The sequence below is a fragment of the Haemorhous mexicanus genome, chromosome 12, assembly GCF_027477595.1.
Source record: "Haemorhous mexicanus isolate bHaeMex1 chromosome 12, bHaeMex1.pri, whole genome shotgun sequence".
In the NCBI taxonomy this organism is placed as follows: domain Eukaryota; kingdom Metazoa; phylum Chordata; class Aves; order Passeriformes; family Fringillidae; genus Haemorhous; species Haemorhous mexicanus.
The window spans coordinates 20,819,537-20,845,272 of NC_082352.1; the positions used below are offsets into that span (position 1 = coordinate 20,819,537).

At 52.7% G+C, this 25,736-nt stretch overlaps 1 protein-coding gene across 1 annotated transcript in view; it reads right to left on the reverse strand.

Annotated features, from left to right (window-relative positions):
• Positions 1–3,324: 3,324 nt before the first annotated feature.
• Positions 3,325–25,736, reverse strand: part of SLC7A5 (solute carrier family 7 member 5) — a 30,862-nt gene continuing 8,450 nt past the window's right edge. Inside the window, exons 2-10 of the mRNA XM_059857494.1 lie at positions 22,956–23,081; positions 15,642–15,747; positions 15,220–15,264; positions 13,670–13,793; positions 12,437–12,540; positions 11,710–11,806; positions 11,114–11,263; positions 10,097–10,274; positions 3,325–8,935 (exon numbers count right to left, since the gene is read on the reverse strand). Coding sequence (XP_059713477.1) covers positions 8,880–8,935; positions 10,097–10,274; positions 11,114–11,263; positions 11,710–11,806; positions 12,437–12,540; positions 13,670–13,793; positions 15,220–15,264; positions 15,642–15,747; positions 22,956–23,081 — 986 coding nt within the window. The 3' untranslated portion in view covers positions 3,325–8,879. The remainder of the gene's footprint in view (positions 8,936–10,096; positions 10,275–11,113; positions 11,264–11,709; positions 11,807–12,436; positions 12,541–13,669; positions 13,794–15,219; positions 15,265–15,641; positions 15,748–22,955; positions 23,082–25,736) is intronic.

Below are 25,736 nucleotides of genomic sequence, written 5' to 3' on the forward strand. Positions count from 1 at the left end.
AGGCTGCAGGATTTGTCACCCAATGCTGTGACAGTCCCTGGAGAGGTGGTGCTGGCACGATGCAGACACGTGGGGTGGGAGCTGCCCGTGGAGCTGGGTGAGCTCTAACCTCCAGCCCCAAGCATTCCATGATTCTGAGGGCAGGCAGCATGGCCAAATGCACCCCCAGCCCCGAGGTGTCTGTGACCTGGGTGTGTGGGTGTGTCCCTGTCACCCTGAGGGACACACACAGTGACAAGGGATGCCAACTCATGCAGAAAAACTGGGAGAGCAGGGGGGGATCCTGGAGCTGGACATTGCAGAGCTCCTGCCCTGGCTGCAGAGGGAGGCAGGCAATCACTTCCAAAAGGAGCTGCTGGAAAGAGCTCTTGATTTTAAAGAAGGAATTCTTTTCCCTACATAACGTGTCCATAATTCTGCCTGTTCCCATCTCTTGGGCACTGTCCCTCACTCCTGCTGCCTCCCAGCCCCATCCCAGCTCTCTGCTGGCTGCCACAGCTCCAGGTGCTCACGGGGACAATCGGGTTCAGCTGCCCCAAACCCAGAACAGGCTCTCCAAGGCTTGGACTGCACTGGCCTAAGGCAACAGGGACGTTTTCCCAGCAAACCCTGCCTGCAAACTGGTTTTTGGGGACAGGGTCCTGCATGGCCACCCCAGGACAGCGGCTGAAGGACACATTAATTAAATCAGGACATTAATTAAATCAGGAAAGAGGCTCGGGCAACAGGAATTGCCATTTCTTGCTTCCCTGGTCTCTCATTCGATGGAGGGATCCAAATGGGGATTCATCTTTCCTGTTGTGCAGCTTGGATGAAGAGCAGGGGAATTTCCAGCATTTATTGTCCCAGCTGATTGAGACAGAGCTTTCAGTCTGTTCTGGGAACACGAGCAAGACCTTTCTCAGTGGGGGAAACTGAGGCACAGCCAGGAACAATGGTGGTTTCTGTGGATTTCTGGGTCCCTCCTGCCCACCCTGCTGCTTCCTGTGCCATCCATTCCCAGCTGGGAGAATTGCAGTCCAAGACAGGCAGGAAATTTACATCTCCAGGAATTATGCAGGGGGGGAAAATCCTTATAGGGATCCCTGAAAAATCCCTGTTACATTTCAAGGTCTGGAGTCAGGGAGGTGAATAGATCCTTTTGTTAAAGATCTTTAACACCCATTTTTTCCAAAAATCCTGTGCTGCTGAGCTCTGACACCTAACAAATAAATAAATTAAATAAAAATAAATCTCCAGCAAAATCAGCTGGAGAGACACCTTTATTTCATGGCTTCATGAGTTAAAGTCAGCAACCCCTTTAAAAATGGTAAAAAACCCTTCAGGCAGTTCCATTGCCTCAAAATTAAAGGAACAGTTTTGTTGTTGGGTGTTATTTTGCTGCAAGGAAGTTTGTCAACATCAATTCTTCTTGTCTCCAATTTCCCTCATACCTGGAGCTCATTTTCACTGTATGAATTTATTTCCCTCCGAGGATCCCTTTATTAGTTCCAGCCACAATTCCCTGTCAGCTCCTTGATTTGATTTATCTGTGCACCCTTGAAGCTGTTCCCAGCCCGTGTCACACCCCACCCTTCAGTGGCTTCTTCCCAACCCAAACAGATTTAGGGCCTTTCATCTTCCACACAAATCTTCAAAGCAACAAGAGTTTTATGGGTTTTGCAATTCCCTCCAGTCCTGGGACACTGCCACCTGCTGCTCCAAGGGCTCACCCTTCCTTGGTGGCATTCCCTGTGTTCTCCACAGCCCTCCCACACAGGAGCTCCTTGGGGAGAAAAATATCCTGGCTTTGGTCTGAGGGTGGGAAAATGTCAGCCTTGCTCCCTGTGTGTTTTCCAGAGGGATGTGCTGCCCTCTCCCAGCACCTCCAGCCCCCAGGACAAACCCAGCAGCCACAAGAGCAGAGCTGGGGACGTGTCTGGACAGTGCTGGGGCCACATGTGGCTCCCATTCCAGGAGTCCTTCCCAGGAAAAGCCCTCCAGGAACCTTCCTCTGCCACACTGGCACCACTGATGAATCCACATCCATTCTCCAGAGGCATTTCCAGCTGTGGCTGCTCCATCCCTGGGGGTGTTCAAGGGGCAGCCGGGGCTAGTGGGAACAAGATGAGCTTGAAGGTCATTCCATGGCTCTGTGAGGGCACAGTGGCACCAGGGAAGGGTCAGCTGGGGGGAGCCAGGAGCCAAAGGGCCCCAGAGGTGACCAACCATGGTGATCTGTAGGGAATGTGTGGAGCAGGAGTGTGATCCCACCCCAGGTGTGCCCTGGACTCACCGAGTGTCCCCCAGATAAAGAACCCTTTCTCTGTGCTGTGGGAACTTCAGTGCACAAAGCCAAGTGGGCTGAGCACATCCCCAGCCCCAGGGTGTGCAGACACTTCCTGCCTTTGTTGGGTGTCCAGGTCCTCTCCTGCTCCCACCCAGAGCCCAGCCCTGGAGGGGTCACTGGTGGGGCTGGAGCAGCATCCCACAGATCCACGGGGATTGCCCAGTTCCAGTGGGATTTCACTCCCTGGCTTTGTATTTCCTTGTTCTCCAGGCTCTGCCAGCCTGTCCATCTCCTTCTCCAGGCCCCATGTGCAGGAGATGATCCCTGGGTGAGCCCTGCAGACCTCCCTCTGTTAGTAACTCCTTCTGCCAGTGCTCCCTCTCTCCCAAACAATTCCCTTTTCCACACTCCAGGGGAAGCTCAGTGAGTCACACCTGAGCTGCCTGTGGGATTTGTGTGACATTTGCTCAGCCCATGTGGCACCACTGAAGTCCCACTTTCCTGGGATTTCTCCACAGCTTCTCCTGCCCACTTCTTCCTCTGGGATGTGTCTGTGTCCCAAGGGAACAGCCCCAGCACCACCCTCTCCTTTAGGAAGGAAAACCTTGGAGTTCTGCCCTTTGCAACCCAAAACCCAATCCTCCACCAACCCCTGGGAGCCTGAGCATCCCTGCCCTGCTCCTTTCCCACTGAAACTCTTCTCCAGCCTGGAATGGACAGGGAAGAGGAACTGCAGCCCTTCTCCCATAAAAACCTGGTCCCTTCCTACTGCTGGACATTCCTTTTGCTGCACAGAACTATGGACACACCCTGGGAATTGGGATGTTCCTCCTCTGCTCCCTCCTCGTGCCCAAAGCTCTCCCACTCCCCCATTCCCTTGGTTTTAACCTCAGGAAAACTATCTAGAATTTAAAAAGGAGGATGGAGATGGAGGCATGGATGCTCTCATTGCTCCTAAATCCAGCTGCAAGAGGAATATTGGGAAACCCAGGTGCCCATGGATGTGGGGTAATCGTGGAAAAAGAAAACTTTGAGGCAAAGACCAGCAACCAGAGTGTTGTAATTCAGCTCTCTTTGTTAAAAAAACAAAACAAAACAACCCAAAACATAGAACAACCCAAACATTGAACAGATTTGTTAAACCACAGACATAAAAGAATCAAGAAATACTACAAAAAAATATATATATTGCAAGAGACATCTTGTTGTCCAAGGCCATTGGATTCAGGAGCTGCTGGCTGCCCAGCCCTCAGTCAGTGGAATTGCTGTGCTGCCAGGAACACAAACGTTGGGAATACACAGCACTTACTGGAGAAGAATTAAGACTAAAAGATATTTACCCCCTTCAAATAAATATAGTGTCATCTAGAGATATATTTAAATTAGTAAAACAGGCTTTTTAAAGCAACCAAATGTAACAAAATCATAAATCAGGTTCAGGTTTTCTTGTGTGTGTTAAGAGCTTTTTTTTTTTTTTTCTGTGTTTAAAAATAAACAACAACAAAAATACAAAGCAAAGTGTCTCTGAAAAGACAGATTCTCCACCAGGAGTGAAGGTCACCCTCGCTTTGTTCTGAGGGTGGGAGCGAGGTCTGGGAACCACTCAGGATCCTCCCTCTCCAAGGATTGTGGTGGGACATGGACCTGCCCCATCCTCTGAACAAACCAGGAGCTTTTCCCCTGCCTGATCCAGCACAGCCACAGCCCGGGAGGAGGGAGCCCCTGTGCTGGGCTGAACGCCAGCCCTGGGGAAGAACTCAGGTGGAGCTATAAAGTCTTTTTTAGGCAGTTTAGAAATTAATTCAGTGTTTAAAAAAATACTTTTTGTTTTTACTCATTACCATTTCCACAGCTGGAGGAAGCAACACCCCTTCTCAGGCAAGGAATAATCCTCTGGCCATGGGATCCTCTGGGATCACCCACCCCGAGCCACCTTTCCGACCACTGCATCATCAAGTGGGAGCTCAGCAGCATCCCCCACACATTCCCAACCCAGTTCCAGTTCCAACTGGGAAGAACTCGAGCCCAGGCAAAGTCAGCACAATCCTGGGTGTGACTCCTCAAGGAGACACCCAGAATGAGGAGCCCCTGGAGCTTCCCTCAGCACTGAGGTCTCCAGGATGTCCTGGCAGGGATGAGGGAGCAGAATCTGCATCCCATGAGCAGATTCCCAGCCCTGCAGGATCTCCCTCCTTGGCAGCCAGGCGTGGCTGGCTCTGGCTGAGGCACAGGCTGGGATTCAGTCCCTGGGGTCCCAGCCAGAGCTCGGCACCAGCCTGGAGCCACCCTGCCCTGGGGCTGCCCTTTCCCAAGCTCCAGGAGCTGCTTTGTTCCAGCCCTTGCCCAATTTCATGTCATGAGGTTGCAGAGTGGATGAAGAGCTGGCACCCCACGGGAGCAGCCCAAGTTGTGTAAGGACAATGTCTGGCAGTTTCCTCAAGGATTTGTTTTGTAATTTGATTTTCCATTAAAGCCCAAGAGCTGAAGGCACAGGTACCTTCCCAGACTGAGTGGAAACATTCCCTGGGATTCCCTGCAGCCAGACCAGGACTCTGCCACTGGGAATATCCCTCGAGGGTTGGGAAGTCACAGCTCCAGGGAACAGCCCCACTGTCCCTGCCCAGACCCACCAAGGAGCAGCCCCTGGAGGAGCCCAATTTATTCCCTTGCCTGAGCCACCCACTGGGAGAGGACCTGGACAACAACAAAGCCACTTCCCAGGAGTTCCAACCCAGCTGAAGGGCCTTTAAAATTTGTTCAGCTGTGCCAGTCCCTTTGAACTCCGTGGCCACCGTTGCAAACAAAATCCTGTTTACCAGAACACGGTGTCTGAGATGGAAACCACTGCAAATTCTGCAGGAAGTTTAAAAAAAAAAAAATCATTAAAAGTCCATCACAATGACATAAATCCCCCTGGTTCTTGCAGGGCTGAGCAGGGCTGGTTCCCCTCCCAGCTGGAGGAAGGGTTCATTTAGAAAGAGGAACCCAATGGGTATGGAAGTGCCTGGCCAGCAGCTCTGGCTCTGTTTAGCAATCCCTGTGGGATGCAATTCCGTGAACACCCCAAACAACATCTGCCAGCCTGGGAGCCTGAGCTCACAACGACTGGAGAGGAGCAGGAATTGGAAGCTGGGGTCAGCTCAGAGCACAGGATCACGGCACAGTGACCTGCAAGGTCTTTTCCAACCTGAATTCCATGCTCAGAACAGCCCCAGCTGGACTTGCAGGGAGCTGCCCATGGAACAGATTCCTGTGGAACCTCCTGTAGGTCACTGTGGTTGCAGGGTCCTTGTGGGGAGGGTTCTCCTCCCTCCCTGCCTGACCACAGGCTCCAAAGAGCTCAGTAGGGAAAATCCCACCCCCAGTGCTGGGAAGGATGGGAAACTGGGAACTCTGTCACTCCCCTGCCTTCCCTGACAAATCTCCCTCCACATTTGAGGAAAACAAGCAGCAAGGTCGTTCCCAGGGGTGAATTCCCCCTTTTCCACACCCAAACCCGTCAGAACTGCACAAACTGGGGGCAGATGTTGCTGATCCAAGGGAAAAGCTGCCACAGACAGCAGAGGCTGTGGCAGCCATTTCCATGATTGCAGAAACTACTTGTGGTATTTTTCTTCTAAAATTAAATTCAGTTTTACCCCTTCCCTCATTGTCTCCCAAACCTCCAGGAAAAACCAACCCAAGCTCTTCCAGCCGTGCCACCAAGCTCTGGTGGAGGGCAGCTATGGGGGATCAGTGACTCCAGGGTGAGAGAAATCAGCTTTTTGGCAGATCAGCTTTGAGATGTGAGCTGTGGCTGACCAAATTCAGCCTTGCTGTGGCTCTGTGCTGGTGCCTGGTTCAGTTTCTTCCTAAACCTCTATTGCCAAGGAGATGCTGATGAGATGCCCACAGAGGTGGGATCAGAGCCTCAGGTTAGTACAAGAGAAAATCTTCAGCAGCAAGTGAGAAATCATGGAAATCCACGAAAAGCAAAGCAAGCCAGTTAAGGATTTAATTAAAATCTGTTGATTGCTTAAAAAATACTTTTTAGTGTGACAGCTCCTCTTTCAAAGCAGTGTGAAAGGGTCACATGGAGGACACTGTCATGGTCATCATCTGATGGACAATGTGTCCAAGCCAACCTTTGGGAGGTCTGGCCCCAATCCTGAGCTCTCTGTGGAGAGCCCTTGGTGCCAGCTGACTTTGGGTTGAGGTGGTTGAGATTCCAATGCCTTTGCTTTGCAGCCCAAGGAATTCTGCTGGTGGGTTTTGGTACTGAGAGCCCCCATGCTGAACCCAGGCCCTGCAAGAGCTGCCCTGAGACCTCCCAGCCAAAAAAAACTTGCAGCTTGAGTGGTCCCCTCTCCATGGAGCAGGTCCAGCAGGAGCTGTGATTTCCCATCACTGCTCAAAACCACCTCAGCCTTCAGCTGGAAGAAGCCAAAACTCGAGTTCAGGTTTTGTGATTCATGACCTTATTTATGCCAAAGCCTCTCCACTGGCACTGGATCTGAGATGCTCCAACTCATTGCACTGGCCAAAAACCTTGGGCTTTGCCCTCTGGATATTCCCAAAGCAGCTGCAAATCCTCATGGATTAACTCAGCTCCCAGAGAGCTGGATTGGGAATCTCCACACTGTCAGTGGGAATGTCCACACTTGTCACTGGGAATGTCCACACTGTCACTGAGCTGATTTGGGAATCTCCACCCAGCTGCCATGGAATAAAGAGCTGATTGTCTCCCCTGTTCCTGCCTCGGAGCAGGACTCGGGGCTGCCAAAGTGGGAGTGTGGAGCTGCACCTGGACACGGCCACACAGCTGGGCAGGAGCTGGCCCTGCCTCAACACACCTGCAGTGCTGCAGAACTTCCCAGCACAAAGTGAGTGAGTACCATGGTGTCCCTAATGCCCCTTCACCCCAAAGAACTGTGCTGCAAGGAGAACCCAGAGGGAAGAGACAGCTCCTGGAGCACCCCGGTTTCCCAACGGCCAAGATTTAAAAAAAAAGGGAATAGTTCACCAAGCCACCTGCACAAAGCACGAGCACAAAGATCTGCAACAGAGACAGCAAAGCAGCTCCAGTGGGGACAGATCAGAATTCCAGGGGATGTCAGAGCACAGAGGCACAATGAGCAAATGGTTCAGGAACTGCAGCTTTCCAAAGGGTGACACTTTGGACCAAAGAAAGCAACGTGTCCCTCGGGGGACAGTGCTGACTACTTGGGAACTACAGGAAATCTGGGATGCTCAGGGATGGGATGGCACCACCCACAACAGCAAACCAGGATTTCACATGCACATCATGGATTGTGCTCAGGGATTGCTCCTGGAACTGGAGGGTGGTGCTGGGATCTCATCAAGCCAGACCTGATGCACGAAGGAGGATCAGGCCCAGGCCCTGCTCCTTAGAGCAGAGCTCACTTTCATTACTCAGAGGTGGGGAGGCCCTGGCACAGGGTGCCCAGAGCAGCTGTGGCTGCCCCTGGATCCCTGGCAGTGCCCAAGGCCAGGCTGGACAGGGCTTGGAGCAGCCTGGGACAGTGGAAGGTGTCCCTGCCATGGCAGGGGTGGCACTGGATGGGCTGAAAGGTCACTTCCCACCCAACCATTCCATGATCTCCAGCAGCCCAAGGTGGCTCCAGCCAGCCAGGACATGTGTCCTTCTCCACAGCCCAGAGCCAGTTGGTCCCATCTCCCTGGCACATTCCAGAGGAAACACAGCAGGACAAAGGGAACAGCTCCAGGCAGTGCAGAGAGACCCCAGGGAATGTGCCAGGGCAATCCCCACCCCTTATTTCTCCCTGCAGGTGATTTAGGGGCAAATATGGCTCCCTGAGCAGGGCCATGAGGAGAGAGAGCACAGAGCTGCTCGTCCCATGCTGGATGAAAGCCTGGCACAGAAAAGCATGGAATGAGCAAGCCAAGGACTTGGCCTTCTGCTGACTGCAGCTCCTGGGGTTCTCAGCAGGAACTCCCCCCTCAGTGCTCACTCCCAGGGATGGGCACTGTGGGGAAGAGCATCCTGGAGGACTGGCTCAGCAGCAGGGAGCTGCCTTGGATCTGAGAGTGGTGATCCAAATCCAAAGGGTGGCAGGGCCCCGAGTGAGGAGCACAGTGACACTCAGCTGAGGCCCCCCCACACCCAGTGTCCAGCAGCACATGGGGCTGTGAGTTTGGGGGAGTGAGACAACATCAGCCAACCTCTGCTTCCCACCCCCCCACCTGGGCCAGGTAAGGCAGCTCAGGACCACCCCCAGGGCTCTGTGGCAGCCCCAGCCCCCCCAGGCACTCTGAACACTCAAACCAGGCTCCAGCAGATCCCAGAGCCAAAGCAAAGGAGCCCCCCAGAGCCAGCACAGCCCTCACACACACACAGAGGGCACAGGCAGCACCCCCCTGGAAGTGCCCTTTGGAATTCCTCCTCCTGGCTCGTACCAAGGACTTCTGGCAGCTCTGCAGGGCTGGGAGGGGCTGGAGGGGCTGCAGGAGGTGAGCAGAGCCTCGGGGCAGTGGTGGCAGCAGGAGGCAGCTCCAGTGCCTGGGACTGGGGAGTGAGGGGTCGGATCCTTGTGTCATCTCAGAATAACCTTGTGCGTTTCCTCGAGCTCAGAGTCCCTGCTTGTCCTGCCTAGGATTCCTGAGGAACGACCTCCATCAGCTTCTGGCACAGCACGGTGGTGGAGACTGCAGAGAAAGCAAAGGAAAGGTCAGGGATCACCCCCAGCACAAACCTGGGGCCATGAGGGAAGGGCTGAGCCCTCTGCCTCCCCACCCCGAGTCCAAATACAGCTGAAGGCTTGAAATATTCCAAGAATTCCATTCCATTCATTCAATAAATCACTTTTAAAGTTCCTGTGTTTCTCACTGGACATTTGCAGAATTATCACTGTCTGTTCCCAGAATATTTTCAATATTCCCCTTGCAATCCTGTGGTGGAGGAAAACAATGAATATGCTAATTTACTACCCAGGCATTGCAAAAATGGCTTTTCCAGGAACTGAGCCTAATACCCAGGATAAAAAAAGTGAGTGTAGGACAGAGAGAGACAGGGGGAAAAGAAGCATAACAAGTGCTGAGTGCTGCTGAAAGCTTTTCTCTTCCTCATGAAACACCCAGCTAAGGCTGGGCACTTCTCCTTGCCTGCTTTTCTAGGTCAGCCCCTTGCAGGAGAGCAGGGAAGCAGCTGCTGAGCTCAGTTACTTGGGCAGCAGGGGTTGACTTTTTGGGCTCAGTTGTTGAGGTTCTGTGTTCCAAGCACAGCCTCTCCATCCCACCAAACACATCCTGGCCTTGTGGCAGCTGGTGGATAACCTTGGAGCAGATACCTTAAAAATTAACCTGAGAGAAAACGTGCAGGGGAGTTTCCCTTCCCTCTGCTCTGCTGCCACAAGGGGATGCCAAGGAAAGCTTTGCCTGCATCCCAAAAGTCAGCACTGCCTAAGCCATGGGTTGGGACTAATTGTGGATTTTTAGCTGTCAAACTGAGGCCAGCTGTGCTCAATCCTTCCTACACCACTGGGAAGGGATTCTTTGCTGAGCAAAGGTTTGGCCCTGGGCTTCTCCAGGAGCAGGGAATTCTGCTCTGCTGCTAACAACCTCTTTGGCAGGATTAAAACCCCCCCAAAACATGGTATTGGTCCCAGACTTTGCCATTATTGCAAATCAGGATGCATTTTGGATGCTTGGCACACATGGCAATCATCAGGATAAACCTGTTCCCATGAAAGAAGAATGGAGCAGAGCCAGGATTCTGGAAGCTCCTCCAGAGGGAGGAGAGCCTGCACTGCAGCAGAGCACTGGGAAACCTTTTGGGAGCCAAAGCTGCTCCTCCCAGGAGATACTCACAGATGCCTTGGAGAACCCACTTGGGCTTGTTTTGCCACCAGACCCCGAAGAAGTAAATGGGGATCCCACTGAGGATGATGGCAAAGCCGATCCCGCACTCCTTGGGCGTCATCCAGAAGGAAACGGCGATGAGGAACAGGCAGGCCAGGATGAAGAAGATGGGCAGGCAGATGTTCACCTGAGCAGGGAGCAAGGGACAGCTTAGCACATGTGCCAGGGGAGGCTTTCCAGGAGTTTATCCACTCTGGGAGGGACAGAATTACCATTTCCCCATGGCCAAGAGCCTTCTCAGCACCTTTTTGACCTCAGTTCCATAATTCCATATCGAGATTATCAGCACCAAACTGCAAAGCCAGCAGAGGCCCAGCACAAGCTGGGGTTGTTTCCCAGGGGACTCCAAGCAGGGCACCCACCAGAGCAGCCCAGCTTTGAGAAGAAAACCCCACAAGCTAAGGGAAGAGCCAGCAAAGATTCCCTTTGGGAAGGCACCGGGCCAGGCCTGTGGGTTTGTTTCCCTGTGGGTGCTGCTGCCTGGCACGGACCCGAGTGTGCCGTGGGATGAGGGAGAAGCAGCTTTTGGGGGAGAGGCACCGGGGGCTGACAGGATCTTGGCCTCCCCCCAGATGGGACACGGGGCTGCCAAGCTGGCCAAGGACACTGGGGACAGAGCTCAGCACGGGGCTGGCTGCCTTAGCAGAGAACTATTTCAGGGGAATTCCACGGGGGTTCAGAGTGTTACACTGAGAGCCACAGCCTGGGATCTGTCCTGGCACTCATGGAGAGTAATCCCACCACAACACCCTGTCCCTGTCACCCAGAGCTCCCTCACTGCGCTGTCCCCAAGGCAGCTCTTTGTGCTCCTGCAGGGATTCAGCAGCAGGGACATCTCCTTTAGCTACAACACAACACTGCCCTGCAGTCCCAGCCCCTCTTCCGTGCAGGAGCAGCAGCTGAACCTCCCCTGGTGCTGGGAAGGGAGCTGGGGAGGTCCCCTGGCAGTGCCCACCCCGTTCTCACCTTGATGGGCCTCTCCAGCTCTGGCTTCTTGTAGCGCAGCCACATCATCCCGATGATGGCCAGGGCCACACACAGCCAGTTGAAGAAGCTGAAGAAGTTGATGACTGAGAAGATGTTGTTGGAGAAGGCATAGAGCAGGGTCATGACACACTGAATCCAGGGAAAAGGCCATTAGGAAAGGGAGCAGGCAAAACCACTATGTTACAACACTAAACAGGGGTATGTAGGGGAGATACCTGCCAGGAAAGGGATCCCACTGACTATTTTTTACTTATTTAAGTGATTTTCAATTGGTGCCTGGAACCATTTCATAGGATCATGGAATGGTTTGGGTTGGAAGGACCTCAAAGCTTAAAGGACCTCTAGTTCCAACCTCCTGCCATGGGCAGGGACACCTTCCCTTATCCCAGGTTCCTCCAGGCCTTGTCCAGCCTGGCCTTGGATACTTCCAGGGATGGAAGAATTCAAGACAGAAGTGGACAATGAGGACATGATGGGAAGGGTCCATCTCTGGTGGGCACATGCAGGAATGGCTGTGGCTCCATCCCAGTGGGATCCCAGCCCTGCTCCACCCCCCAGCCGGCCCCAGGGCTCACCGTGAACACGAGGGACGGGACGGGGGTGAGCAGCCGGGGGTGGATCATGGACAGGATGGAAGGCAGGTGCCCCTCTCGGGATCCCACGAAGAACAGCCTGGCAGGGGACACAGAGAGGGGACACAGTCCAGTCACAGCCCTGCAGGGCTCTGTGCTCAGCACAGAACTAGTGGGGCCAGCCCAAACTCAGCCCTGGTGGCCCCGAGGCAGGAGTGGAACACCAGGACTGAACAGCAGTCCCTGCTCCCCAGGGAGGCTGGACATGGCCAAGGAATGCAGGAAGGATGGATTTCTATCCTGCTCTCCAGGGACAGCAATTAGCTGACTCCTCAGGCAACCCAGGGATGTGTCAGAGCTGGAACCATCTCAGACCTGCCCCTGCCCAGCCTTTCACCCCTTCCCCAGGGATTCTCATGCCTGAAGTTTCCCAACTTTCTGCTTCTCATGAAAGCCACTTTCTCAGCAGCCCCAAGCCCTGAGCCTGTGTCTGGTTCTGGTTTACTGACCTCGCCAGGACTTTGCCTGAGGAACAGAAGATTGACATTACTGAAAGGTTGCCTTTAATCTGGTTTAAAGTCTGACTTTGTCTTCCTGCATTCCCCACGTGGCCTCCAGGCCCTCCAGACTTTGTGTCTGCCCACAGCCACTCTCCGGAGGAGAACTCCAAAGGGTGAGGAACTGAGCACAGCTTGTAAATAAAACCCACAGGATTGAGCAAGGAACCTACCGGGAAGAAGTGAAAAGAGATCCATTGACAGACCCAAAGCACGAGAGCCCAACAAAGACAGGGATGATCCAGGACATGACACCGAGGTGGTAGTTCCCAAAATCCTAAATGGGGGACAACAAGAGACATTTCACATTCACAATGTCCCAAAAAACTCAGAGCTGCCTACAAAGAGTATTTGGAGAAATCCCAACAAATGCCACAGCTCAGTGCTGAAGCTGTGACAGAGTTTCCCATATTCCCACGTGCTGCTCCCCTTTCCTGAAAAAACAGATTGTGGAATTGCTGAAATACAGCAGCAGCCAGCCCTTCCCTCGGGGCCAGGACACGACGTTTACCCACCAGCTATCGGAAAGTTCAAGACCAAACGGAAACTGTGAGGAAACTCAGACAGCAGCTCCTGCCAAGTGCTGAGGCAGGAGCTGGGACTCAGCTCTGGGGACACGCAGGGACCTGGTCCTGCAGCTTTCTGTGGCAGGCCGAGCCTGTGCTGCTCCACTGCGGGTTTGCACCAACAATATGGGATTGATTTCCAGCCTCTGCTGCTCCAGGCCAGGCTGCACAGGGCGTGGAGAACCTGGGATAGTGGAAGGTGTCCCAGCCCATGGCAGGGGGTGGAATGGGATGAGCTTTCAGGTCCCTTCCCACCCAAATCATTCCAGGATCCCCTGCAGCACAGGCTGTGGCTGGAGCAGAGCCTCTGTCCCAACCCAAAGGATGGAGCAGTGTCACCTGAGGGGCTCAGCTCATCCTGGCCTGGGAGATTCCCCCGGAAGCCCTGAACAATCCTGGTCAGGCTCAGTCTGCAAGGTCTGCTCCCCTCTGAAGCCATCAGGGTTCCTGACCACACTGGCATTTTAGCTAATAGAAGTATTATTTTCCTCTCTTAATTGAAACAAGGAAAACACGGAGAAAGAACAATCCAGTTCAGTGTTGACTGAGTGACCTTTCCCCATAAATATCAAGCTCTGGTAACTGATGGGCAGTCACAAGGCCAGCATCAACCTTCCCTAGCTCAGAAGGAAGAGCAGCACTGAGTGCCACCCTCATTGCTGCCCAGGAAAATCCCCTGGGGATCACACTGTTCTTCCCTGCTCTTCATCTCCTGCTCAACATCAGGGTTTCTGCAAGCAGCCCTGAGCAGCCTGGAACAAAGCAGGAGATGCGTGCAGTGATTCCAAGGCTGATTCACCTGCCCTGGGATGAGTCAGGCTGGAGCAGAGGGGTTCTTACCACGGCCACGGCCTCGGACGTCAGCATCTGCTCGGTGCTCAGCGTGGTGAAGTAAGCCAAGTTGGTCAGCACATAGACCAGCGTGACCACAGGCAGGGAGATGATGATAGCCAGGGGCAGGTTCCTAGGAAAAAAAACATCCCTTGTCCTGGAGCAGCTCTGAGGAGGGAGCTGCTGATCCCAGGGATTGCCAGCCTCCCGAGCTCGCTTCAAGCCGCTCTGTTCTCTGGCTTTTCTGCTGTGCAGTGTCCCAGGCACACACTGCTCCCAGGGACAGGGGACATCCACGTGGGAACAAGGCTGCCCGAGGAGTGGGGGTCTCCCCATCCCTCAAAAACAGGTGGATGTGGCACTTGAGGCCATGGTTGGTGGTGAACGTGGTGCTGGTTCACAGCCTTAAATAAAGGTCTTTTCCAGCCTCAAGGACTGAGGGGCCCCTGAACAGCCTGGAGGATGCAGGTGGAGAGGGAAGGACGATGGCAGAAGGGATTTTTTTGCATGGAGAGGCCCTGGCTGCCTGGGCAAGCAGGAATCCAAGATCACTTTTAATTAAAAATACCCAGTGGCACCAGCACAGGGATTCTCTCTGGGCAAAGGAGCTCCCTTGTGCTGGGGGGATTCCTGGGGGAGATGGGAATCTCAGGGATGCACTGGGCAGTTTTAGGCTCTACCTAAACTCAGCTGTCTGGACTGAGGGAACTCAAAGAAAAGGAGTTCAGGCACAGCCTAAGTGGGTCTGTGAACAGCCTGTGTTGGTACAAATTTGCCTTTCCCAACAGTTTAATTTCATTTGTGAAGGGAAAGTGCAAAAGGAAACCCTGCTTGGTGCCACTCTAATTGCTCCAGCAGAGCTCCAGTCTGCAGGAGCAGAGTCAAATACCAGGACTGCATCCAGCAGACATGAAAATAATTGCAAAATGCAGCCCCCCTTTTGCTGTTTCTCTGGGAGGGGGTGGATCCAGCCCTGTGCTTCCCAGCAGGACCAAAGCACCCCCAGGGTCAGCCAGGATGGGCTCTTGCACAAGTGCCCCCGAGCCCCAGCTCCCAGGCATCTTCCCAGGAGCAGAAGGGATTTCTCAGCACTGTCCTGCCCTGCTGAGGGCCCCAAATGACCCCGAGAGGCACGGGCAGAGCAGGAAGCAGCTCTTGCTCAACAGGACGGGAAGAGCACGGGACAAACACATGGAGAGCAGCACAAACACATGGACAGCAGCACAAATGCTCAGTGGGAGTTGAACCAAGGCAGCAATAAAGCCCTGAGTGCTCTTTCCTGGCCCATAACTCACAGAGGTGTCAGGCCAAGGAAGCAGAGATTTCTCCCAGTGCTGATAACACGGCACGGGAGAGGAGGGAAAACAACAGCCCTGCTCCTGCAGGGATTATTGTTCCCTTTCCCTGATTCCAGGGAGGTGGAAGGTCATTAACTCATCTTGTTTTCTCTTTTTCCAGATGAAGACCTTGGCTTCCTCCTTTGTTAAATGTACAAGGAAGGGGCTTCCCCAGAACAGCAGCTTTTCCCCCAGGGAAGTCATGTCAGGACTCACACCTACCTGTAGGGATTTATCATCTCTTCTGTCACAAAATTCAAGTAATTCCTGTAATTTCAAAAGGACAGGGGTTAATTCTGGTTAAATAAACCCCTCCAGTCTAACTCATCTGCACAGGGATTCCAGGAGGGGCACAGGCACTGATCTTGTGGGAAAACTAGGATGGCTGGTGTCCCAGGCCAGGCTGGACAGGGCTTGGAGCAACCTCGGGTGGTGGGAGGGGTCCCTGCCCATTGGATGATCTTGAAGGTCCCTCCCAACCCAAACCACAGCATGATGAGGATGGCTACAAGTGGCCTCTTTTCACAGCAAATCGAGAGCAGGTGCTCAGAGGACTGACACAGGGGCCCTGCAGGAGCTTCAGTTTGGAATAATTGGAGTTGGAATTGAGCTCAGTGTGGAAGGGACAGAGGGCTGTGCCTTACCATCCTCCATAGGCAAAGAGGCCGCTGTACAGGGCCAGCACGATGTTCCCAACGCCCACCTTGGTGCCCTCGAAGGATTTCTGAGGGGTCAGGTTTTCCACATCACCTGCAGGACACAAACCCCTGCTCAGTGCCATGGGCTCTGAACCTCAAAGGCCTCCAGAGAAACCTGGAGGCAAGAGCTGCTCTTAGGATGAAATTATTTTCACTATCACCCTGCTGCTTTTTGGGTTCTGCTGAGCACAGGCACATTAACCCTCCAGTTTTCCAGGGATCACTCCAGCTGGGCTCATCCCCACACGTGACCACAAAAACTCATCTCAAGCAAGGACTGACTCCTCCAAACTTTCTCACACTGCGACGTGCTGTCACCAAGGTGATGTCCCAGGGACATCCTGGGGACCTTCCTGCTGGAAGATGCTTTGCAAACAGAGATTGTCACATTGTCCTCTCAACTCCAGGCTGCTGGCCTTCGATAAAGCCCCAGGATTTCCTGCACTTCCACCAGCCACCCAAACCCCCAGAAACCCAGGATTTCCTCCAGTCCCACCAGCCACCTGATAAAGCAGAGGCCTGTGGCAATCCCTTTGATTGAGGGAAGTCAGGTTCTGGGGGTTTGGATTTCAGAAGTCACCTTCTTTAGGGCCTGATGATCAAAAGTTCCTGTTGTGGATCTGCTTTTGAAAGAAAACGCCAGAAATAGAAGATTTGATTGTGCCTCTGGTCCCAGCTCTCCCTGAGCAGCCCCAGGTTTATTTATTTTGCTTTCAAATGCTCTGCAGTTGTTTTGTTCCCTGTCTTTGATGGAGGGGCTGGCTGTGGGACAGGGATGGCAGAGCCACTCTCCCAGACTGAGTGCAGGGAACTGGTGGGATCCAGAGGGGCACCTCTGCACCCAGGGGGAGCCCATGTGATTCTTCTTAGGGCACAGAGCTCTCCTAATCACCCCAGCAACTGCATCACAAGGCAGTCAGCAGGGCCTGCAGCTTAACCCTTCACCCCTCGGCACAGGGCACCCAGGAGGTGCTGCTGGAAAAGCTCAGGGATGCTCCAACAAAGCTCAGGTGTGCAAGGCTCCTTCTGCCCAGATCCCAATCCCAACTGTTCCCTGCTGGAGTCCCCTCTTTCCCAGCAGCTCCTTGCACCAGAAAGGTCTTCCCTGAATCTCCCTTGGGATGTGCTGGATGTATTTGATCCTCCTCAGCAAAATGTATCAATCCTTTTTAAAAAGAAATCTCAGTGCAAGAGGAGAGCCAGGAAATGCAGAGACTGATAAAAGGCTGAGTTTAACCTCAATTCCTGCCTTGTAGGTTCTGCACAGAATCCCAATTTAGCCCAGGTGAATCAAAGGGCTGAGCAGGAGGGTTGGAATGTGATCCCCTGCATCCCTCGGGCTCAGCTTTCCCCACCTCATTTTCTGCCCTTCCTGAATAATTACCAGTCTGGTTCTTTCCAGGCCTTTTGTTCTGGGAATAAGAGACACATTTTGTTCACAGTGCCTGCAATTAGCTACTGCAACAGCGCATGGATGGACTGGGAGAGCAGGAGGCTCTCCAGCATTTCAAACACCCCTCAGGATATCTCTTCTCAAAGGTTTCAGGCTCTCCATGTTCCCACCATGATCACGGACCATCACCTTCACCGAGCAGGAGGATGCTCCCACCTGGGAGCAGCACGAGCACCGCTCCATTTCTTGTCCACAGCTCTTCCAAATCCTCCTTGTCTGTCACAGGCAAAACCCTCTCAGGCCAAATGTTCCTTCTCCTGAGGCAGCCAACACCTCACTGCCCTTCCCACCTCACCTCTGGAGAGCTGGAGCTCCCCCAAACCTCCCAGTGAGTTGTTAAATTTCCCATTTCTGTGCCCCAGAGTCAAATGGATTTAGCAACATGTCAGGACACAATTAAATAACCACAGGAGTGCCCGTTCCACAGCATACATGAATTCTTCCTTTTATCTCATCTAAACCCGCCAGTTCAAAACCATTTGCCCCTCATGCCCTCAACAAGCCCTGCTAAAAAATCCTGAAATTGTTTAGGTTTGATCCTAAATTGGACCTTTGATCCAACCCCACCTGGTGAAGCCGGGGTGTGCTGGGGGAGCAGGGAGAGCGGCCGTGCTGCACCATCTCCCAGGTACTCCATCCTTCAAGCCTGGACAATTCCAGCCCCAGGCTTTTGGATCTGGCTGAAATTAAAGTTACAAATGTGCAGGTGAGGCTGCCAAGCACGGCCTTGGGGCATCCCCGGCTCATCCCGGGCTCCAGGCACTGCCCTGCCCATGCCCGGCACCCCGGAGAGCCCGGTTTGAACCGGCTGTTCCCTCTGCCGCACTCTGCTCTACAATTAACCAAATTAAGGTAACGAGCTGTGACACAAAGCCCATTTGCGGCTCGTCCAGCTGCCAAGACTGCGGTAATTGTGCCGGGTCAGCCGGGGCCCTGCCGCGGGAGGGCTGAGGGAGGGCCCGCCAGGCGCTGCGTGTCTGTGCTGGGCCCTGCCTTCAGAAATGTTCATTTGCTCCCCGGTCATGTCTAGTCTGGTTTTAATAGCACAGCCATCTTCTCCTGCACAAAGCATTGCAGGATAATTAAAAATGTTCAACTTGCCCCAACAGCGAGGAGAGGGAACCCGGCCATGGGGAGAGGGGCCCTCAGCACGGGGTGTCTGTACCCAGAGCCCCAGAGGAGGAGGAAACCCAGGGACAATTCAGGGAACTGAGGCAGGAAAAGAAGCATTTGACACCTGATTATTGTGATTAATGTGATTAATCTGCAGCAGGAGGCTGCTGTGATTTAGAGGGGCAGGGTGTGGCAGCCGTCCCTGCTGCCAGGGGAGGATGAGGAAGGAGCCTCCCTGCGAAGCACGGCAGGCGCTGGCACTGGGGATGCCAGGGGACAGCAGCAGCAGGGAATGTCCCTGCCATCCTCCTGTGTGCCCTCAGGATGTCCCCTATCCATTCGGAGGATCCCTGGTGGGAGCCAGGCTGGGCTGGGTGGGGACACTCCCCAGCTCTGGGCTCCAGACTCCTGTCACAGCTCCAGCCTTGTGCCAGGAGCACTGGCTGACCATGGAATCCTGGACTGCTTCGGGTTAAAGGGACCTCAAAGTTCCTCCCATCCCATGGCAGGGACACCTTCCACTGTCCCAGGTGCTCCAGCCCTGTCCAGCCTGGCCCTGGGCACTGCCAGGGATCCAGGGGCAGCCACATCTTCCCTGGACACCCCTGCCCAGGCTCTGCCCCAGGGCACAGTCCCAGCCAGCTCTGCCACCCCCACCCCAATACTGCTTGTAAAAAGCTCTTTAAAGGTAATACTGTGGCTGAAAAGCCTGAACTCTGCTGGGAGGGTTCTGAAAGTACCAGAAGGAAGATTCAGACCTTCAGTGAGCAGAGCTTGGCTCTTAAAATGCCATTTTTAGTACTCCAGGTGCAAGGAAACATCTGACACTGTGGGGCTGAGACATCTGGGTGCTGCTTTCACTTATCAAATCCCTTTTGCTACAAAACACCCCTCTGGCCTCTGTATTTCTCCCTGGGGGTTATTTTGGTAGCTCCCAGTCCACATTGTTTTCCCCTGCTTTTGTTTAGGGAAGAATCCCATGATTTAGAGAGAGAGGGAAGGAAAACTGAGTCTCTCTTCCTTTCATTCCAAGCTTGGAGCACCCTGGGACAGGGCAAGGTGTCCCTGCCCATGGCAGGGGCGGGACTGGAGGAGGTCTGAGGTCCCTTCCCACCCAAATTATTTCATCATTCTACGAAAAAAAAACCCCAAAAACAAAACCCCAAACAACAAAACAACAACAACAACAACAAAACCCCCAGCCAAAACCAAAACAAAACCCCCAAACAAACAAACAAAATAACAAGGTAAAAAAAAACAAAAACAAAAATGAAAAAAAGCCCAAATTAAACCGAAATCTCCTGCCCAGCCTAAGCTCTGCTCTGGAGTTAAACCTGCCTGCTCTGTCCTTAACTGACCCCGAGCTGCTCTGGCAGATGCAGCTCTGCATCCCTGACAGCCCAAGGAAGGGAGGCAGGGAGAAAAATGCTGCTGCCACCAAACAGCTCCTGGAGGCACCACAGACCAGGAATTTCACAGCCAGGATAAAGAAAAGGGACAATAAATAAAGGGACAATAAATCCAATAAAAGCAATTCAATAAAATCAGTGTTAAATTCTATTTCTTCAAGTCCCAAAGGCCCAATTCCAGGTTTTTAAGCAGAGCTGCTGGTGAGAGATCCCAGCAAGGGCTGGAGCTGCATCCCTGCTCCAGCTGCCTGAGGGCACAGAAACATTCCAGAAGCCCTGAGGCATCATCCACAGGAATAAATAGATGTCAAACATGTCTGTGATATGTTTATTTCTAGTTTTTTAACATCAGAACCTTTCCTGAACTTCCTCACCTGTAAAAAGCACAAGGGTGTCCTTAAAAAATCCCAGATTTTTTGGCCATTTCACACCTCAGTCAGTTTTAAGGTGTGGGTATGGAGAGGACAGAACCACAGACCTCTGTGTCACATCCAGGACAAAAAATATCCCTCAGACCTGCTGTCCAAACCTTCTCCATGATCCAGTCCCAGGTATCCCACTCACTCCCCAGCTGAGGAACACTGCCAAAAAATACCCAGTTGGACAGAAAGCAAATTGAGAGAGCTGGTGAAATATGAGAACCAAAATAAATCTTGGAGTGAAAAAACACTGATCCTCTCTATGTTTTAAGTTATTTCTATTATTCAAGTTATTTCTATAAGTGACTTATTTAAATAAGTTATTTATTATTTATTTAAGTTTAATTTATTTATTTCTATTATTTGCAGACTGTAATCTGGGGGTCATACATAAGATTTTACAAACCAATACCCAAATCCAGCACTTTTCAAGCCACAAAAAGGCTTCTAAAAGTTTCACTTTTGGATTAATAAAATAATTTCATCCCAAGAAGCTCAGTTCCATTGAGTCAACCTCCAAGCACTTGAAAGGCTGGGGAAGAAACCAACTTCCAGCTTCCTCCTTTGGAAAGGGTGGGGAAGGAGTGATGGAAAAGAGCTGCTGACAGGGAAATGTTCTTTTTGTGGGGCAAAATTGCCACAGAGTCCTTTGTCCTTGAGAGATCCCTGCTCTTCTGCAAACCAGGAAAAGAGCCAAGGAGAGGATAAAAAGAGAAAAAGCCACAGGCTGAAGGTGGGAGGTTAATGCAGAGAGATTTTCTGTGAAATCACTGAAATTTCCACATTTGAGCAAAAAATGTGGTGCTGTTCCTCCTGTTGATGGATGCTGGGAACACAAAGCAGCAGTGGGACAGGAACCAGTAAAACCAGTTCATTGTCCAGAACATCCCAGGAATACACAACCCCATCCCCCTGAAAACCAGCTGGGTGCAGATCTCACCCCAAAACTGCTGCCAGCTCAAATGGGGTCACCCAGCTGCTGGTGGGAAGAGTCCTCTTTATCCAAAAAAACCAACTCTGGAATGGGCACAGGGTGTGGAAATGTGGGACAAAGCTGGAGGACAAACAACCAGTGACAATGGGGCAGTGCTCTCCCATTGTCACTGAAAATGGGAATTTTTGTGCTTTTTTTGAATTAAAAAAACGAAGAAAAAAGACAATTTCTTGTTGTATCCCTGCTAAAAGCACAGAGTGACCTGGAATGATTGAAAGGAAAATGGAGCAAGGTGCAAACTGCAGGTGGGAGCTGAGGAAGGGACAGGAAAAGGAACTTGCACATTCTTAAGGAACTTCCCAAAGGAGATTCACCAAATCCATGCTGGAGCCCAGGCAGAATTCCAGCTGTGGGACTCCGGACAAGCAGGAATGGGCACTTGGGACAAAGTGGGAACCAGGATCTGCTGTGGATCCTGAGGATCCCACTCTGGTCCTGTCTGGTTTGAGGGTTGGCTGCTCAGACAGGGAGAAAAGTCTTTGCTTACAGGTGGTGTCACTGTCTAGGAATTGCTTTTGATCTCCCTGCCAGGTGGATCAGCGGGAAAATAAATCCCATGGAATTCTCTGCCCTGCAAGGTCTGCACAGCCACAACCACCTGAAACCTCAAAGGAAGGAAAACAGCTCCTGGGACACAGGAGGGGAAGGGGGGTTTTATTGTAACAGGGCAGAAATCCCTTCTAGGTTACAGACAGAAAACAAGGGAAACCTCATGGATTTCCACCTGAGGAAGCAGGGCAGAAAGTGGCTCAGCCTCCCCAAAAAGGCCAAAAGAACAGCACATTCTAAAGATGCAAATTAAGATTCTATCTGCAAACAAAGCCCAGTTGTAAAGATCTGCATGGTAAAATGTTAACCAACTAAAAGAGATTTATCCTGATTTATCCTTTTCCTCCTGGGAGAGAATCAAAAGGTCCAGCAGAGCAGGCTGGGGAGCTGGGCAGAGGGAGGAGGTGTGTTTTCTGATAAGCCTCAAACAATGTCCCTGTTGAGTGTCTGCACTGAGCTGGAAGAAAATAAAACCTCTGACAAAGCAAGAAATTCTGCAAAGACAGCACTGGCTCCCAGAGCTGAGACAGGAATTAGAGACCCACGAGCACACACAGACACACCCCTGTGCAGGGACATGAGTCCCTGGAGATTTTATTCCCTTTCAGCAAACAAGGACAGGACTGTTCCCCAAGACACATTTATTCCCACAAAACTTGCACAAAAAAGCCACACTTTGGTTTAACTGTGAGTTAATCAAGTTTGGAACAAACTCAGATGGGGTTGGAACAAACCATCTCCCTGCCCTGAGAGGATTTTATGGGTGCATGAAGCAAACCAGCAGAACCACAAAAAAATCTGCTTTATCTTCCTATTTTTGTCTTCTTTTCCAGGTGCCAGTGCCAGCTGAGAGCTCCAATCTCTGCTCCTCGTGGGCTCTGTGTCCCTGGGTGACCCAGAGCTGGCCTGAGCCACTGCACACCTGGAACAGGATGAAGGGAAATGTGCAGGGGGAGTTTGTGGAAGGATTAAGATGACTGGGAGTGGTTTGCACACGCAGATAATTCTCTGTGAGCAAAATGTTACAAAGAGATTTCCCAGTGTGGCAGCACCAACAGAGAAATCACTGTCTCTGTGTAAGTGGGAAAGACTTTAAATGGTTTCAGGAGCATGAAATCAAGCCTGGCAGTGATATAAAATAGAAAATCCCACAAATAAAACACAAAACCCCAGCCTTTGGCAAAGCTGGGAACATCCCCCAAGCACCTGAGAGAACAGGGAGGTTTGTAAAGCTCAGGAACACCTCGGGTTGGACTCCTGGGCTTTGTCTCTCACCCTGCTTTCCCTGCACAGCCCCCAAAGGAGAAAAGGAGCAGCACTCACCCTTGGCCAGCTGCACGAAGCCCAGGATGATGATGAGAGCCAGCGCCAGCAGCTTGGCCGCAGCAAAGGCGTCCTGCACACGGGTGGCAGCTTTGACACTGTAGCAGTTCACAGCTGTCAGCAGCACTGAGGGGACACAAGGGACAAGGTCAGCACCCAGCGAGACACGCCAAACACACCAAAAATCACAAGGAATCTTTAGGTGGGATACATGGAAGGAATTCCTCCCAGTGAGGGTGGGGAGGCACAGGGTGCCCAGAGCAGCTGTGGCTGCCCCTGGATCCCTGGCAGTGCCCAAGGCCAGCTTGGATGGGACCTGGAGCACCCTGGGATAGTGTCCCTGCCATGGCAGGGGGTGGGATGAGATGTTCTCCAAGGTCCTTCCAACCCAAACCATCCAGTGATTCCCTTCCGCTAAAACAACCAACCAGAGCCTCTTCCCAGAAGAGAAACTCACTGAGAGCTCTGCAGCCTCGCACTTCTCAATTGCACCTTTATGTTGGCAGTAAGTGTTTTGAATAATGCCTGTGGTGCCTGGGACATGGAATGGGATTGCTCCATTGGAAAACACTCCTGAGGGCTTAGTATTTGTTTGCTGAGAAGCTCCTGCTGCCCACAAGTTGCCCTGTGGTTAATGCAACTACTGGGGTTTACTTCCAGCCTTTCTCTGCCATATTCCCCCCCAGCCCCTCTGTATCCCACTCCTGCCAGTGTGACATTCCTGCCAGGCAGGGCACAGCCTGAACCAGGCCTTGATCAAAGCCTCTGCTCCTGGCTGAGCTTCACCTGCTGCAGAGCAAATAATGGCAAAGCTCTGCTGCCCTCACAAATCATTGACTATTTTGGTGCCCTGCTCCCTCCCCAGAGCCTGCTGCTTGTTATGGACACAGGCAAATGTCACTCTGAGGGTGACACTGTCCCCTGGTCAGCCCAGCCTGAGCTCTCACCAGCAGCTACGGGAGGAGCAGATCCCAAATCTCCTCCAGGAGCTGGAGGCTTTTCCCTGCAAGATCCTTTCCCAGCTCCCTCTGCCCCGGTGCAAAAGCTCCTTCGCAGAGCCTGCAGCTCCTCTTCACAGGAACTCTTGATCAGAGCCAAGCAGCTGCTCCCCAAAACATCCCAGTGCCTCTCCTGAGGGTGTGAGCTGGAGCTGGAGCCCACTTTAGAGCCCAGAGCTGATCCCAGAGTGGGTGGGCTTGGAAGGATCTCACAGATCCAGTCCCACCCCCACCAAGGGCAGGAACACCTTCCACCATCCCAGGGTGCTCCAAGCTCTATTCAAGCTGGCCTTGGGCACTGCCAGGGGCAGCCTGTGCCAGTGTCCCAGGATCCAGGGGCTTCCAGGATCACTGGCTCCTTCCCCCACCCTCCCATCTCCAGGACCCACTGCCATTCCAACACAGGAGCACCCCAAGTGTGGAGAAGTGGGAGCTGCGTGTGCCAGGAAGGAAAGCACATGATCCAAGCCATCCCACAGGGCTGACAGCCAGCAGCAAACAGGGACTGCAGATGGATTTTGTACCGTGCCCTTGGAGCCCCTTTGGGAGTGTGGCTGAGGCTGAAGTGACCCTGAGCTGTTTCTGGGGAAGCAGAGCCATGCTGGGGACACAGGACAGCATGAGCTGGGCTCTGGTCAGGAGCAGGGGTGAGTGACATGGTGACAGATGTGCCACACCACTGTCCCTGTGCCAGGCCCCTCCAGGAGATATGGGACAGGGACAGGCCTGGACAGCTCCCAGCTCCTGGAGCAGCCCTGTCCCGTGGTGTCACAGCTCTGTCCCCACAGAGGGACACTGGGACACGTCTGCCTCTGGGGACAGGGCAAAGGGACACAGTCAGACAGCAGTGAGGAGGAAATACAGTTTAACCAAGTGACCTTAGAGTGCTACAGGGACAAGGAAACACAGGGGACGTCTCCCAGCAAAACTCCCAACTCAGCCAGTGAAAGCACCTCCAGTGAGTCCTCAGGGCAGCAGGCTCTGAGCAGGATTCCCTTTGACCAGCGATTATGCTAAAAATAAATCTGCCCTTGTTTACAGAGGGATATTTAGAGGATGAGCTCACCCATCTAGGACCACACTGCTGCTGTGGTGGTGAGGACAGCCCTGAGAGGTGTGACAGTGACATTCCCTGCCCCATTTAGGCATTCTGTCTGTGTCAATAACTGCTTCACCCCCACTTCAACACTCATTTTTAGGGGCAGTTTTCCCTGCTCTGGCTCTGTACAGAGTCCCCTGGAGGGTGGTGGTGAAAAAGAAAGGCAAAAGCTTCCTACACAGTTCAGGTGTTTGTGTTCAGCCCCAAAGCCCCATCAGCGCCAGATAAACAGACTCCCTAAAAATGAGAAAACACTTTGGGATCAGAGAGTAAACAGGGCTGGAAGTTTCTGCCGTGGTCATCAGTCAGAGCCCTGCCAGTCACATCTCCCCAGCTTTGCTCTTCCCCCTTTACAATAATATTTGTCTTTAGTAAAGGAGCACAGTGGAGTTACTCCACTGAATCTCCCAGTCTCACCCATCAGGAAGAATCCTACAGACAACAAACAGGATGAAAGCTTTTCCATAAAACTCCAGAACAAATTCCAGTGGCTGCTGAGCTTCTCAGGAGGCTGGGATTTCTTAGAGCAGCAAGTTTGATTGCTTTGATCCCAGGTGCTGCCCTGGCAGGCAGGGGCTGTGGGATCCTCCTGGCAGCGCTCCCTCACCTCGGCTGAATCACTCCAGGAAAAACACAGCAAAGCTGCACAGCTCCAGCACAAATCAGGGCACTGATACAGAGAGC